Raw genomic sequence first — 16,468 nt, 5'->3', positions numbered from 1 at the left:
CTGCACCTGGAGGATTAAAGGCTACTTAAGGTGAAGAACACATTAGAGTCTTGACTTGGCTTTTGACTGCTTCCAGCAGTTTGGGTGAGTGGGAAGGGGTCGAAAAGAGGATAAGTTAATCAACATTTTCAAACATGCACCTGTTCACCAAGCCTTAAAGAAAGAATGGCGCACTGGGGAAAACCCGAATAAAGGGAACATTTGTACAAAAACAATTTAATTTGATAGCAATTTTCTCTAGTCTCTTTGCTAATATTCTTGATATCTGGGTTTGATTAAGAGCTTTCTTTCTCAAAATCCTCTTTGACCTTCAAATGCCACCTTCCTTTTCTGTTGCACCTAGTAGGTAAACCTCAGCCTGTTGGCAGCAAGGAGTATGGTTCCACCAGGTTCCTGTAGTTTTAGCAAAGAAAAGGCAAGGGTTTGGAGGAGGGAGAAGTAATGAATGAGGAGCTCAAGGCACAGAGTGGAGGCAGCAACTCCCTGGGAAGGAGACCTAGCTTGAGAAGTGAGGCAGATAGCAAAAACAAAAAACAAAAAACAAAAACAAAACACACGTGGGGTCTAGAGACCTGGAATTTAGATTTTTTTTTAATGAGGAAAAACTTGAAGAGAACCTGCCAGGACTCTGTTGTAGGGAGTGGTTATGAGTGTCAGATGGATGAGGAAAAGCAGAATGGGCCACACATTTAGGAGAACACAGGTCAGGGATGGATCTTACCACCCACATGACTTCCACTTTCAAGCTTTGTGCTTACATGACCTTCTTTCCTTTTGGGCCCCTGTAGGGGTTCAATCTCAGGTCAATCCGACTGCAAAGCCTAAATTCTGACGCTCAGTACTGTATCAGGGCCAGAGGAGAGCCCTCCTCCCCTTGTCTGCTCTCAAGTTCTCTGGGTGTGGGCAGGATACTACAATTGCCTCCATCATTATCCCATCCTAACAGAAATAAAGGTCTTGGATCCTAGTCGCTTGTATATACACCCTCCCGAGGTTTATGTGCATCAATGGCTCACCACCTTGATGGGAACTAATGAAGATCTCTCATGAACGAGAAGATGTGGCAATCTGAAATTTGGGGCTTCACATTTTCTCTGATAGGCGTTACTCAAAGAGGAAAGGCAGATTTAAATTGTTCTTCATTAACTGGCTAACTAACCAATCAACCAACCATCACTTATTAAGAGGGTTTACTAGGTGCCCAGGAACCATATTGAGGACTTTGGGAAATGAAGATGTATGGGACCAGGTGTCTGTAATCAAGGCCCTGTGTGGTTGGGAAGCAAAGACTCACCCATGACAAAATAGTGTACAAGAAAGGAGGGCATTGTGCAGGGGACTCCTGCTGCTGCTGGAGCACAGGGTGGGGATTGGGCAAAGGAGGCTGGGCCAGGAAAGAAACCCGGGAGTGAGGAGGAGAATGCTTCAGAATTAAGCTGCAAAATGGGGGCTGGAGGTTGTAGGAATGGTTTCAAACATGGCACCTGAAGCTTTTTACTCATACACTGAGTTCCTGGTTTTGGGCTCAAATTCGTTTTTATCAGCTTCTCTTTGAGGAATTCAAAGACACTGCCTTGTCCTGCCACAAATCCTCCACCCTGTACTTCCCTACCCGAGAGCCAGGTCTGTCCCCTCTCCCTGCACCCACTGCTGCAGACCAGCACAGTGAGAGGGAGAAGGGCTCATGGCGACCGGAAGGGATTTTAGTAGAGTTAGAGCAATCAAGCGAGCCTTCTTAAAACAAAAACAAAAACACAATCCAACTAAACATGGCCATTTTTATATGGACCTTGAACCTCAGACTGAAAGTCCTCTTGCTCCCCCAGGAGTTCTTTCTTTAGCATCACTGAGAGGTGGGTTAGGTACACAGTGATGAGTGATTCAAGGTCTCATCTATCTCCCATTTTCCTGATTTTTCAGAGCAAGAGTCATTAAACATCCACTGGACTGTTTCAGGAACTCCTTCCCCCCTAGAAAAGTCAAATATTCTCCAGTGTCCTTATCATAGATCGAAATACTATGGCATGGAGGGTGAACAGCCATACCTAGTTAAGAACCGAACCTAGTCTAAGAGATGTTTACCCCAAGGGGTCTGGAACACTGCCTGGGGGCGCAAGACCACACATGCTGTGCAGAGGAAACACCCCAGACACTCCCACCTGCACCGGGAAATTCCCCACTGAGCATGATTTAGGCCTCAAACAAGAATGCTTTCTCTCACAGTTCTTTCTTCTCTCTCTCTCTCTCTCTCTCTCTCTCTCTCTCTCTCTCTCTCTCTCTCTCCCTCTCCTCATTTTCTTTCTTTCTTAAATTAAGATCCTTTGGAGTTAGTTTCCTTTTCTGTTATAGAAAAATTGTGACCTTCACTTTCACCACTTCTGCTCTGCTGTGGTCTACTGTGAGTGTACTGGCATTGACATTGTTCTGTGTACTTTCTGTGTGGTACAGGGAGCTTCATAGGGTTGCTGAGAGAGTTAGTAGCCAAACCACTGGCTACTTTTATATAAATGATGTAAGACAGTCCATCCCCAGGTCACTTGTGCACAGATCATTTCAGGACACTGACATACACGGGTTCTCCAGAGAGTCCCTTCCATGCCTACTCTGAGCAGTGGATTGAGATGCTTGGTTGAAGCCTAGGACAGGTTTGCCATCTAGAATGCGTAGCAGAGACACCCCAAGGGCCATCCACTCTGTACCTGAAGGGAATATGGAGGAGTAGTGGACTGGGGGCAGCCTGGGAACAGACTGCCTGTTTCTTTCAAAAAACTATTTTTATTGATTTCAGAGAGGAAAGGAGAGGGAGAGAGAGAGAAACATCAATGATGAGAGAACCATTGATCAGTTGCCTCCTGCATGTCCTCTACTGGGGATCGAGCCTGAAACCAGGGCATATGCCCTGACCAGGAATTGAACCGTGACCTCCTGGTTCATAGGTTGATGCTCAACCACTGAGTCACACAGGCCGGGCCAGATGGCCTCCTTCATGCCTGAGTTCTGCTACTGCCCCAGGTGTGAGCGCCTGGACAAGGCATTGACCTCCCTGAGTCTCTGTCTGCTCCTCTGTAGAGTAACCATGGACCTTCCCTACTCTACAACTCTATCGTCTTTCCGGACAGAAAATAAGAGAGTTCTGAGGGCCCTTCTGCTGCATGCTTTCTGAACAGGGCTGCTGGCTGAAGGAGACAAGGCGGCTTCTACCAAAAAGGGCTCCATGGCCGCACACTGCTCTGCCCCCACCTTCACCCAACCTGTCCTCTCTTTACGTGGCTGCTCCCCGAAGGCATCGATCTTAAGGTGTGTGTGGAGAGAGAGGACCATGAAAAGGACAGACAAATGGGAGCCATGGGCGTCTATGTTTTCAATACTTGCCCAATAGGCTTAGGAACCAGTCCTGCCAACTGGCAATCCGGGAACTGACGACATGGGTAAGTGTGCCCCAATTTTCAGGCCTCCACCTTGACTGAGGCAGGGCTGACCAAATGTCCCAGGAAGCCAGCCTTAACCCCTCCACTTAACCCACCAAACTGCAAGCAGCTTTAAAGCAAGAATCCAAGAGGCTCTTCCACACCGAAAATCACTGAAACCATTCATTTTCACAGGTACCAGGTGTCATCGCTTCTATGTTAAAGAGGAAGAAATTGAGGAAGGAGGGTAGAAAAATGCGATAAATTATTGAACCAATCAGCAGTGGAACTGAGAGCAAGCCACACTGTCAACACCTTGTTTTGGGCCTATGATTTGTTTGGGATAAGCTCTTGGCCACTTCGAGCTCTTGTTGAATTTGATACCAAGTTCCCAACCCCCCTGAGCCAGCTAAATCACTGGACTGTTTAGATGGGAGTAGCCTTAAAAAATTCTCTCAGCCACTCTGTTTTGATCCCAGCAGGAGATACAACACTCAGACCAAAATAAATGGGAAATAATGAGGGACTAGGAGATATTTCTTGGCCCTCCAAAGTGTTTAATTTAGCATTGGCTAAAGGTGCACCCCCCTCCCCACTACGTACTCAATTTCCCTAATTTGGTTTGCTCATCCCAGTTGCTACAAGAAGCCAAAGGTTCAGATGCTAATCTAAACTTTGCCAAAGCTGCTCCAGAGTCAGGCTACTTGCGAGCCATTCACCCCTTGCTGGGTTTGGCTTGAGTTTAGAAACACCACCAGAAGATCCTTCATCCTGGGTTATTATCTCGTAGGCTAGAGCCAAATCTAATGAAAAATCATGGAAAATAAATGTTTTTTTATTTTTTTGGAGTTTTCAAATGGCTTCAAGCTGGAAAGGAAAAGGGGGCTTGGTTTGAGATATTGGAAGAGTCTGAACCTGAATTTAGCCATTATTTTTTATTATTTTTAGTTGAATAACTAGGAGGAAACACTAAAAAGGATTGGAAATAGCAACTGCAATGAGAAGGCTGTAAAATGACCTAATAATGCTTTCAAGTGTGGAGGCAGATGAGCAGCTGAGGCCAGAATGGCTCCACCGAGCCCCAACAATGGCGTGGAAATAAGAAAAACAGTCAGAGAAATGGTTAGCTATAAAGATGGGCTTCACAACTGCGTGGGCTGGGAAAACCCAGCCATGTGGACAGAGGGCAATTCTGGAGCCTCTTCTTTACTCTAGGTCCGTGGTCGGCAAACTGCGGCTCGCGAGCCACATGCGGCTCTTTGGCCCCTTGAGTGTGGCTCTTCCACAAAATACCACGGCCTGGGTGAGTCTATTTTGAAGAAGTGGCGTTAGAAGAAGTTTAAATTTAAAAAATTTGGCTCTCAAAAGAAATTTCAATCGTTGTACTGCTGATATTTGGCTCTGTTGACTAATGAGTTTGCCGACCACTGCTCTAGGTCTTTGAAAAATCCGAGACATTCTCCATTTCTGTAAGAAGACATGTCAAAAAGGATGTCTTCTTAAAGATTGCTCCATATGGCCCTAACCGGTTTGGCTCAGTGGATAGAGCGTCGGTCTGCAGACTCAAGGGTCCCAGGTTCGATTCCGGTCAAGGGCATGTGCCTTGGTTGCGGGCACATAACCCAGTGGGGAGTGTGCAGGAGGCAGCTGATTGATGTTTCTCTCTCATCGATGTTTCTAATCCTCTATCCCTCTCCCTTCCTCTCTGTAAAAAAATCAATAAAATATATTAAAAAAATGATTGCTCCATATGATTCCACAGGTTCTTGAAAAAAGTCTCTTACACATGCACCTCACCGAGAGAGCTGGTTATACTGAGAAGCTGGGCAGCTCTTCTGAACACAAGAATGAGTGAATGATTCTGAGATAAGATGTTAGGTGTTCCAGAAAGGTACCTCTCTTTACCTGTTCAAGAGGTGATTTCCACAGAAGCTTGCTGGCGACCAATGCAATTGTGTAATTAGAGAATAACAGAATAATAAATTCCTCTGACTCTAGGTTTGGTCTCCTCAGAGAATGCAACCAGTTGGAGGAACTAAGCAATTAAGCCTTTGTGTGAAGGAATCTGATCCACGCTTTTCTGGGAGAAGGTTTTGGTGGGGGGATGGCAGGGGCAAGTGTAAGGATGTCAGAGGAGAGGGACGGGGCCACCAAGAGGGAGGAGGGTGCAGGCTGGAGATGAACACCTGGTGCAAAGGCCAGGCCTCCTTGGGGGAAGAGGAGGGGACGATGGCCCTCTCAGGAGTTGTGAAGCAGATGGTGATTATGGTGTGGGCCCAGGGCTTCTCGTGAGACTACTATTGAGCTCACATTCTTGTCTGCATTTGGCCAAGGCCTTTGAGGCACCCCAGGTCTCCTTTGATGCTCCCATCTCACGTCCATCTAGGTCCTAATGACTGTCTTCCTATTTTAGTACCAGCTGTCAGAACTGTCCTAGAGAAGCAACGAGGAAGCTTACATGGGCCCCTGAGGTCTTCACGTCCCCTTTCCCAGCTCCTTGGTGGCAGTAGGGAATTGCTGAGGGACAAAACCGTTCTTTAACAGTCTGTGCTAAAATAGAGTCTCAAACCAGCAGGCCGGCTGAGAACAGGACTCTGGTCAAGGCCACCTCCGGCTCAAAGCTTTCCCTGCACTCCCATCATTCCCGGAGCTGGCTGCTCTTTAACAAGGCACAGAGAACTCTAGTCCACGTGTCCTGCTAATGAGTCCTGCTGCCCGAGAAAAACTGCTGTGGTCAAAGGCCAAGACACGGCATACTGTCATTCCAGCTCCGGATCAGAGCCTTTGCTTGTGGGTATGTTAGTTAATATATTAAAAGGGCTCAATTTTGCACAAGTATACACAGAAGGCAACACAAGGCTTGTGTGCGTGGTGATGTCTCTAGCTCACCCACCCCTCGAGCTTATGCTGCTTTCCCCCCTGAGCCATCCAGCAGTCCTGGATTTTTGGCAGGTCCTAGAAGCCCACACAGCCCATATACAGCCGTAGAAACGATCCATTATGCTCAGAGTCAGAGTTCCATTTTCATGACCCCTTTGTCTTAGTGCCTGGTAGAAACAGGGTAGTGCTCTTGGAAGAAACGGTGTTTGGAACTAACAGGTCCCTTGTTTTCTCTCCCATTTGCCACTCCTGCCTGGAGCCATTTGGGGCTAGTGGCTTTGCCTGCACATATAACCCTCCCCCTAGAAAACAGCCTCATCACCTGCTGTCTTTCCTCGGGTCACACCAGCCCGAACCTCCCCTGAAGGAAGCTGGACACCGCCTTTCAGCCCAAGGACTGGAGAATCTCGGTTGGCATGTAGACCTACTTGTGGCAGCTGGAACATTTTAGTCTGCAGCACAGTACTGTGCACTGACCTTAAAGGATGGTTTTACATGAATTTTTTAGTAGAAAACATAAATAAATAACAGCAAGGCATAGCACAGCCACTCTTTGAGTAAACCAAGTGGAACTCATTAATCACGAAGAACAGGGCTCTGCCTGCTGAACCCAGGGACAGAATTCACTCCTGGGCCACAGTTGCCACGGCTCCGGTGAGCTGCCATGTACAGCCAGGCCCACATTCACTGCATATTGGAAGTGTTTTATAAAAAGTCCCTGGGATTAAAATTCTCTTTGGCTAAAGCTACCCAAAGTATTCTCTTGTAAGCACTCCGCCCACTTTAGAGAAAGGGAGACTGTCACAGAGATTATGTGGCTCGTGCAAGTGTGACCTGGGATGCTCTCCGTTGTCTACAACCTTGTTGCCCTCTCAAATGGGGACAGGTCTATTTAAAAGGAAACCCGTAGCCATCTGAAGCATGTATGAAAATGAAATCAGTCACACCATGTAACCCAGACATGTTATTGGAGACAAACATGTGTACAGAGTTGACTTTAAGGACGTTCACTGCAATCCTATCTAATAAAGAGGCAATATGCAAATTGACCATCATTCCAACACACAAGATGGCCACCACAAGATGGCCGGCAGGGGAGGGCAGTTGGGAGGGACCAGGCCTGCAAGGGAGAGCAGTTGGGAGTGATCAGGCCTGCAGGGGAGGGCAGTTAGGGGTGACCAGGCTGGCAGAGGAGGGCAGATGGGGCGACCAGGCCTGCAGGGGAGGACAGTTGGGGGGACCCAGGCCTGCAGGGGAGGGCAGTTGTGCAGGCAACTAGGCCGGCAGGGGAGGGCAGTTAGGGGTGACCAGGCTGGCAGGGGAGGGCAGTTAGGGGCAATCGGGCCGGCAGGTGAGCAGTTAGCCATCAATCAGGCTGGCAGGGGAGTGGTTAGGGGGTGATCAGGCTGGCAGGCAGAAACGGTTAGGGGCAATCAGGCAGGCAGGCAGGTGAGCGGTTTGGAGCCAGCAGTCCTGGATTGTGAGAGGGATGTCTGACTGCCCACCGGGATCGGGCCTAAACGGGCAGTCAGACATCCCTCGAGGGGCCCCAGATTGGAGAGGGTGTAGGCTGGGCTGAGGGACACACACCCCCGTGCACGAATTTCATGCACTGGGCCTCTAGTATTGCTTATTATAGTAAAAACTAAACAAGAAGAAAACTGGACACAACCTGAATGCTCACCAGTAGGGGAGCACTTAATAAACTACGGTATTTCACATGATACGGAATGCTCTACAGCAGCTAAAGGGCGGGGTAAATTTGTCCATGTGAACTGATGTAACCTTGACACTTTGTCAAGTGAAAACAAGCAAGTTGTCCAACAAAGAGTGCAAACGCTATGATACCATTTACGCAGAACAAAAACAAACCCCAACCAAACCAAACCACAGAATTGGGCATGAAGGGTTTTTGAACTCTTGAAGGTCAGACTGAAAAAAACACACAAACTCCCAAGAAATATTACTTTACCCAGAAGAGAGGAGAAGGATTCTGGGTTTCCTGCCCACCCCCTGGCCTTGGGGAAAGAATGGTTTCTGCTGGTTTGCCTGAGGTACCTATTCTCCAAAAACAGCATTCCATGCTAAAAGGGGTTTTGCTCTTCGGCGATCCCCCAAACCTCGCCTCTCTTCACTGCTTAGGTTTGGGGCCAAGCAGAGCTCCCCACAGTTAGTACAAATGTGCTCTGGCCAAGGGCTGTGGCCTGACGCCTTCTGAGGGTGCAGGCTTCTGCTTATTTCTAACCTCTAGACGCACCCCAGTGGGCACAAGCTGTCAGGCTTCATTAATTCCTACACCCTTCCAGCTTTTAATTTATTTATATAAGGCGATGCCTCTCCCTGCCGACTGTAAGGCCATCAGCCAGAGTCCCCTCCCCTTCGTGTTCGCTGGTTGGATTTGTTGTGTGTTTTCTTTGGGCCGTCACTAAAGTGGATGAAAGGCAAACTACAGCTGTGAGAAGCCCAGCGATGTGCACAATTAGAGAGAAAATGAGCCGCGTGGACAGGCCTGAAGACTGGCTCAGGTGTGCAGCCCACCATGCAGACAAATCAAAGCTCAACAATGAAGCCCTCTCCATCAACGATTACAGAAAGGCCATGATGTTGGTGCAAAACCACCGCAGAGTCAGGGAGGAGGGGCAGTAAACGGGCCCCGGCAGACCGGCGGGGCTTTGGTTACCTGGGCAGGAGGGCAGGTCTCGCTTCCACAGCAAGAACACTCATTTAAAGCATCATAAAGGGCCAGGTAGGAGCCCAAACAGGCCATACGGGGTCTTGGCATCTGGTATTTATGATCCATGGAAACACAATTTCTGCAACATTTATGCTTGAGCTTGGTCTGAAATACCACACTGATTACAGTGCTGTGTGGACACCTAAGATCAGAGTCCTAACAGCCTTTCTCCTTTTGGGGCAGAGAAAGTTCCTCTAGAATGAGCTGTGGGGCTAGAACCAAGGCAGGAAGTGCAAGGATGGAATTCTCCAAGGGGGGGCTCCAAAAACAGCAATGCTAACGGAGCATACACGATGGCTCACTTAATTTAGTCTGGCAAATTTGGTCCCAGGCCAGCTCAGGAAAATGGTGACCGAGCCTGGGTCTTTGCCTGAAAGAAATATTTTACTAATGGGAACAAATGGCTTTAAAAAGGAAAGCCAAATGTTACTCAGACAAAATGGGCAATCATGCTTGTCATTAGAGGAGCAAACGAGCCTCTCGCCATGGACAGTCTCCTCTGCTCCCTGCCCGGGACAGACGGGGACATCTGTGGAGCCATCTGTACTGTCAGAGTTGCCTCTGAGACCTGAAAACCAGGAGCCCGTTTCCTCTGAGCACCACTGGGAGGTTTTATAGCTGTAAGAGCATCTTTTCCTGGACCTGGGTTTAAAGAGGGGAAAAAGAAGGACTCGGGCGGAAATTGGGCCTCTTGGATATGTCCCTTTAAGACCTTGAATCATGGTTCTCAGACCCCTGAGGAAGGCTCCTGGGTTGATGAAATGCTCCACCAATAGGGGGTGGTGGAAAAATCCTTCCACATCCTCTTTTTGACCACATTATAGAAACATTCAACAACGGGGAGGTTGCAATTCCTAGATTTTTTCCCTCCGAATCCCACCATGATTGAAATATCCTATATAATAAAAGCCCAGCAACCAAAGCAGCAGAACGACCAGAACAACCAGAGATCAGAAGACCACGCTCCCTCACCCCGGCCGGCAGCCCCGCAGTGAGCCGTTAGGGGCGGTCAGGGAGGCAGGCAGAGTGGTTAGGGGCAATCAGGCAGGCAGGCAGAGGCAGTTAGGGGAGATCATTCAGGCAGGCGAGTGGTTAGGGGCTATCAGTCAGGCAGGTGAGAGGTTAGGGGCGATCAGGCAGGCAGGCGAGCAGTTAGAGGCCAGCAGTCCTGGATTATGAGAGGGATGTCTGACTGCCGGTTTAGGCCGAATCCTGTGGATTTCGAGAGGGTGCAGGTCGGGCATGAATTTCATGCACCAGGCCTCTAGTTTTATATAACTAATCACTGACAACCCAAAGAGGAGAACCAAAGAAAAATGCCTGTCAACAAGACATGGCTTTTGGAATAAGTTCCCCCAATCCCTCTCCTCAAAGTTTTAAAGGAATGTCCCTTTCATAAGAGTTCAGGATCACAGCAATTTATCATTATCTTCACGACTTGCTCCAAAGTGAAGTCAGGAATATATCTCTGAGCCTCGAATATGCCACAAGTTTCCATTTTGTCTGCGAAAGTGCTCAGAAATGGGAGCTCCCCCTTGCCCTGGAAGTAATAATTAGGTAGGCGAGGCCCAAGGCGCCGCCTTTTCATAGAGTCCAGCACACCTTTTGGCCTCCCTGGTCCCATTACCCCCGGGGCCCCTTTGAAAATAGAGTCCAGTCTCCAGGGGTTTTCCATCAAGAGAAATTTTGTGGAAATCACATCGAACGATTTAGCACTTAGCAACTTTTGCAAAATCCCACACCAATCATAAAAGTTGGCTCAGCTGCACACATTGGATAAATTCCTAACAAGCAGGAATAAAACGAAAGGGAAGGGAAGCTGGCATTCAGCCCCAAGGAGCAAACCCACCCACCGCCCACAGCAATGCCCTGTAGCTCAGAAGACAGACAACCTCTAGGCTCTGAAAACAGCAATTTGTTCAAAGCCTACATTTCCACTTTGTTCTCTCAGGCAAAAGGGAAGAGAAAAAAAAAAAAAACCCAGATGTTTGTATAAAAAATATTATCATTTTATTACATTCCACAACAATACATTTTCAAATAGTTTCCAATGTCCACAAGTGATTTCGACGCACAGGCAACTGAGCAATGCAAGAGTTGTCACAGCTATAGGGAGAGGGATCAGAACAGGAAGTTAAAATGTTTATGTTTTCTTGTTGTTTTGTTTTCTTGTTGTTCTTTGGTAATTTTCGATTATTTAGGTGTTTGCTTGCCTGCTAGTTTCATTTTCAAGACAGGGTCCTTTTAAAGATGGGGTATCAACCTCAGAAACATGACTTAATTTCCTATCCTAATCTGGCTTTAATCCCTAAATGGTAGGACAACGGAAAGGATAATTTTACTTTATTTTAAGCATCCTGTTTGGTTAATGGCAATGATATGATTTTTTTCTTTCTGCCTTTGCCAGCAATTAGGGGACAGCAATTGGCAGCACAATGTCAAGGAAGGGATTTTACCCAGCGATCAGGGCTTCCTTCCCGGGTCTGTTGATATGAAACCTCTACTAAGGCAAAAACTTTAGCAGCCCGAGCGAGACCTTCAATTCATTCATTCACTCATTTATATTTTCTTAGTTGCTATTACCTCTTTGTCTTCTTTGAAGCAACTCTAAACACATGCACGCATGCAGTCACCTGTCCAATCTATTTTTCTTAGGCGAGAGCGACCCTCCCTCCCTCTATGAAATACAGAATTTTGCTTTTTAAAGCTGCAAGGCATGATTTTGTAGAAGAGCTGCCCTTTTAGCATAGTACCTGGGTAATACTATGAAAGTTGCTGGGGCTGAGAGAGGAGAGAGAGAGAGAGAGAGAGAGAGAGAGAGAGAGAGAGAGAGAGAGAGGATGGAATGACAACCCCAGCTGAAGTGCATCATGGGATTCACAAAGATTTGAGCAGCCTCATATCCTCAACTATGGCATGTACATAATGATGATGCCACAAGGGGCATCAGATAAAGATACAGCAAGTTCACAAAGGTTGTTGTCTTCTTTTAAAGAAGGGAAATCCTCAAGGGTATATGGTAACTCAAGACAGTTGCTACACTGGCTGGATTTTCCAGGTGTAATTTCCTGACACAGCTCCAGGGGGGCTCCAACAGGGGTGCCAATCATTTCCAGGGAATGCCTGGCCCCAGCTGCAGACTGGATGCGGACACCTGCGATACAAGCCCTTCGTGACTGGCATGGAAGTCATCACAGGGTACCCTGGCTCCTGCCCCTCCTCCCTCTCCCTGCTTCTCTCTGCAGTCTTCAGCTGGGCTAGGATTCTTCTTGAAATCTCAAGGTGGCTCATACTCTAGCCTTTCATCTTTCCTTTTCTTGGCAGGGCTGCTGTGGCTGAGACAGAGTCGCTCTTTGAAATAGAATAGGAGTGGGAGAGCACCATTCTTTCAGAAGGATGAAACAAACCAGATGCTAAAGTGAGTGTGTGCTAGAGGGAGTGATGTGGATATTCTGAAAGAATGTCGAAAAGTCTCTCTCTGCCAAGCAGCCAAAAATAAAAATAAAAATCTACCATTAGTATTTTGTTCTCAGAAGGTACCTGAAGCTTTGAGCCCAGGCAACCTTCTTTGGAGAGGATGCTGTACTTCCCCAGGGGATTCCTAGCAGGAAGGTGAGAAATAAACACCCCCAAGGCAGAGCCCCAGTACACTGTGAATCTCAGTGAATCTCGTTAAAATAGGCGTTTTCTATCAATGAAATTGACTACATTATTGAATCTATCCTTTGTACAACACTATCATTAGGCTGTTTATCTCCAACATCCCTTTCCCTGTTGCTTAGAGGACAAATGGGCAGCAACGGATTTATCTTCATTACACCTTCTCCTGACCATGAGGCAACATCTGGAAATGCCAGGCCAGCCTAGGAGGGTGGACTTGCCAGATGCTACAAATGCTTTAAGGGGTAGCACATTGGTACGTTTAAAAAATGATTACTCTTTATTCTCTCATCATATTCAAATAAGTCAGGTGGACAGCCTTATATATTAGTGGCTATAGGTTCAGGCACACATCAACACCATGAAAGAAAGCAAATGATCCCTTTTCCCCATATTTTACAAACGCTATTACAGTGGCCGATATAATACCAAGGGATATGGTTCCTAACCGTCTTACTCAACTCCCTTTAAGGTTGGGCACAGGGATTCCTCTCCGGCGAGGAGACTTAAAGAGAACATTTCAGTCCCTCCTTCTTCCGCCTTCTCTCCCCCACCTCCTCCTGCTCTCGACAAGCTACTCCTTTCCCTACATCAGCCTCAGGTCCGTCATTCGCTATGACTTACTCCAAGATTGGACTTAAGTGATAACAGCTAAACATTCATTATGAGCTTCTCTTTGTAAGGCAACATGAGACAGGTTTGCTTCAGGGCTGGAAGCAGAGGTGGTTCCACTCGCACCCAATGGCTGCTATCTTGTTACTTCAAAGACACCAGGAGACATGACAGGGGCTCCTGTCTGAGTGCACAGGGAACCTGCCTCTCGGGGCAGGGGGTGGGGGGTGGGGTTTTGGGATGGGGATGGGAGGGGCCACATTTCGGTCCATGTGGCCTCAAGGTTTCTAGGTGCCCGGAGATGACAATGGTAGCCAACAGAAAGCCAGCCAGAGCTAGATAAGGCAACAAAAAGCTTCAACCTCTTCTCCAAGTAAACAAAACTAGGACAGTATATTATTTTCTCGTCAAATGTACCCCCGGAGAAGTAACACAATAGTTAAAGGGGGACCCTCTCTCAACGCACCCACACACTCCCCACCCCACCCCGACAATGAACCGGTCTCTCTCACACCCACGCACACACAGAGCTACTCACACGCGCAGAATGTATACTATGTACAAACACAGATCCGGGGCTCCCCTCCGGTCCGCCGGGAGGGGCAGGGGGTAAGGCAAGGGGACATCAGGGGACCAGTCTCTGGAAGAAAACCAGCTGAGCCTTGAGCTGTGAAGTGCTTAGGGGTGTATCTCTTCTCCAGTCCAAGATGCAACATTAGAGTTGGGGTTGGTCGGTGGGGTGGATTGGAATCAACAAAAGGACAAAAAAAAAAAAAAAAGAAAAAAAAAAAGAACTGAGGAATAATGGTCAGGATGGACAAGAGTGCACAGGGTTTGGGCCCCAAGAGAGAGATGTCTGGGGGTTCACACAGAGACTAGGCGAGGAGAAAAAAGTGCAAAATCGAGGCAACGTGTCTGCAGTCTTTCTTGTTTGTTTTGGGTGCTGTCCTTGCTTCGGCCTCAGCAGTGCGAGGGGCGGTCTTGCTCTAGCTTAATGGTTAGGGTGGGCTCCACCGCCAGAGGGGCCCCGTTGGTGTAGTGGGAGGTTTTGTAGGTGATGGAGTGATCGGTCTTCTTGGCCGCATAGCGGAACCGGTGGTAGTGGAGCACCAGGGCCAGCGCGACGGAGACCAGCACCAGCACGGCACCCCCGGCGGCCATAACGTAATACCAGTAGGCTGGGATGGGCTGCACGGGCACCGTGTCCACTGTGGGCTCGGTCCCTGGTAGGAGGGTGCCCCCTGGTGGAGAGACACAGAAGAGTGTTGCTAGGCTGAGAGCATGCAGACTAATAAAAAATTAATTTAAAAAAAAAAGGAAACACACACATGCTTTGGAGTGGATAGGGAAGGGGACAGGGGAATAAGATGACACCAAGTATCTAGTTCGTAACAAGTACTTCTATTCACAACCTTCGAGGTACGTCCTGTCAGACCCATTTTACAGATGAGGAAATAGAGGCTCAGAGAGGTTAAACCAATAGTGGGTATGCAGCAAGTAGGTAGTAAGTATGGGATTCAACCAAGATCTGTACGGTTAGAAAGCTCTTCTCTTCCTTCTGTTCCATCACAATTACGCTATAACACATAGAAGCGGTATAATTTACACACACACACACACACGCATGCACACACACGCACACATAAATGATGTTGATATGACTTCTGGGATTCCGTAAGGCTGGTTCCCTGAATGGGTGGAAATACAGTATTTGGTCTGGCTGGCTAGCATTTTCAAACAATGTATTAATTAGGCTGGCTCGACTTGAAGGTAAATTCCACTTTGGATTGCCAACGCTTCCATGCCCACTGAAATCAGCCTGGTCTTGTCTAAACAGGTCAATTACCACTGTCAAGCAATGACTAACGATTCATTAAAAAAAAAAAAATTGTATAGAGGATTTTAAAATCTGATTGGAAGGATGTTGCAACAACAACAAAAAAATGTGGCCACAAAATGATAGTGGGTGTGTGAGAGCGAGAGTGAGTGAGGGCAAAGGGAGGGAGATCATTCTTCATCACGGGGAAGACAGGGGAGGGAAGAGAAGCTAGCAGAGGATTTAGAAGGCAACCGCATTTGCTGGCCGGCCTCTGGTTGCCATGGAGATGATGTAGTAGATTTAAGCCCAGGGTAACTCTGGGGAATGACTGGCTGGAGTCCCACTTGATGCAAAACAGTACTACAACGTGTTTCTCCCAGAGATTTACATCAGATGAGAATCTGGCCCGGGATGGGACTAGGAGCTTCTGAGCTTGCCAAAACCAGACATGATCTTTACTTCTGAAAAATGATATATGCTTAACCTATGAAAATACCTCCCTAGCTGCTTGCATCAGATGCTGGTGGGTAGAAGGAGGTATCTTCTCTATCCATGGGCTACCCAGTGGGGGGCCGTGGCCATGCTGGGGCCTTCTCCGTAACCTCGCTGGTCCTACTCTGTGGGTGTTTCTCTGCTCAAGACACAGACAGAGCTCACTTGTAGTTTCAGGCCTCCCCCGTGAGACCCAGAGCTCCTCAAGCAGGTGAAGAATGAGCTCTCATCTTGGTTTCTGCCCCGGGTCTGCACAGAAGGACCCAGTAAATGCTTGTGGTTAAAAGACTGAATGAACAGAGGCAAGGGCTTCTATTGCCGAGCCCGTGTTCGCCCACGCCTGCAGCCCAGACACCAGAACTCCTCTCTTTGATTGGGGGGTCGCCGAGGGGCAGGTCAGACCGTCTGATGTCTGCTCAGAAGTGGCAGAAAAATGAGAACATGTTTCTTGGACAAAATTTCAGAGCCTGCCCACCTCCCCAGATCTTCACGTTGCTCCCTCTAGTCCTGGGATCCCTTCTACTACGGTGCAGGGCTCGTCGCTGCCCCTCAGGCTGCCACAAGTGCCACAGGATCGGAGGAGCTCTGACAAGGATGCATCACACAGCACACGCCCTGGCAGCCGCATCCACACACAGCCCCGGGGGTGGAAAGGGTTCCAGAATTCCAGGATGCCCTCTCCATGCCCCTGCCTACACGGTCATCTTCATCATCACCTGGTCTGTGTTTCTCGCCATTTATCTTTTAATAATTTCATCACTGTAGCTGAGAAGGTGCCCCCCTTTGACCATATTGAAAATGATGCATAGAAACAGCAAAGGAAAGCAAGGCGCTGCAAAGAGCGCCTTGAAACGGCCAGCTCTC

At 48.0% G+C, this 16,468-nt stretch overlaps 1 protein-coding gene across 4 annotated transcripts in view; it reads right to left on the bottom strand.

Annotated features, from left to right (window-relative positions):
- NRP2 (neuropilin 2) overlaps positions 1–16,468 on the bottom strand; it is a 120,062-nt gene that overhangs the window by 7,764 nt on the left and 95,830 nt on the right. For 2 of the 4 annotated variants that reach the window (XM_079782627.1, XM_079782628.1), the window contains exon 16: positions 11,050–14,534. The exons of the other annotated variants lie outside the window; for them this stretch is intronic. In XM_079782627.1, the coding sequence (XP_079638753.1) occupies positions 14,254–14,534 (281 nt within the window). In that variant the 3' untranslated portion in view covers positions 11,050–14,253. Of the gene's footprint in view, positions 1–11,049; positions 14,535–16,468 lie in introns of those variants that run through there. 4 annotated transcript variants of the gene reach the window in all.

Source organism: Cnephaeus nilssonii (genome assembly GCF_951640355.1).
Source record: "Cnephaeus nilssonii genome assembly, chromosome: 10".
Classification (NCBI taxonomy): Eukaryota; Metazoa; Chordata; class Mammalia; order Chiroptera; family Vespertilionidae; genus Cnephaeus; species Cnephaeus nilssonii.
Note: the sequence above shows the minus strand (reverse complement) of the source record. Positions and strands in the feature narration are given on the sequence as shown.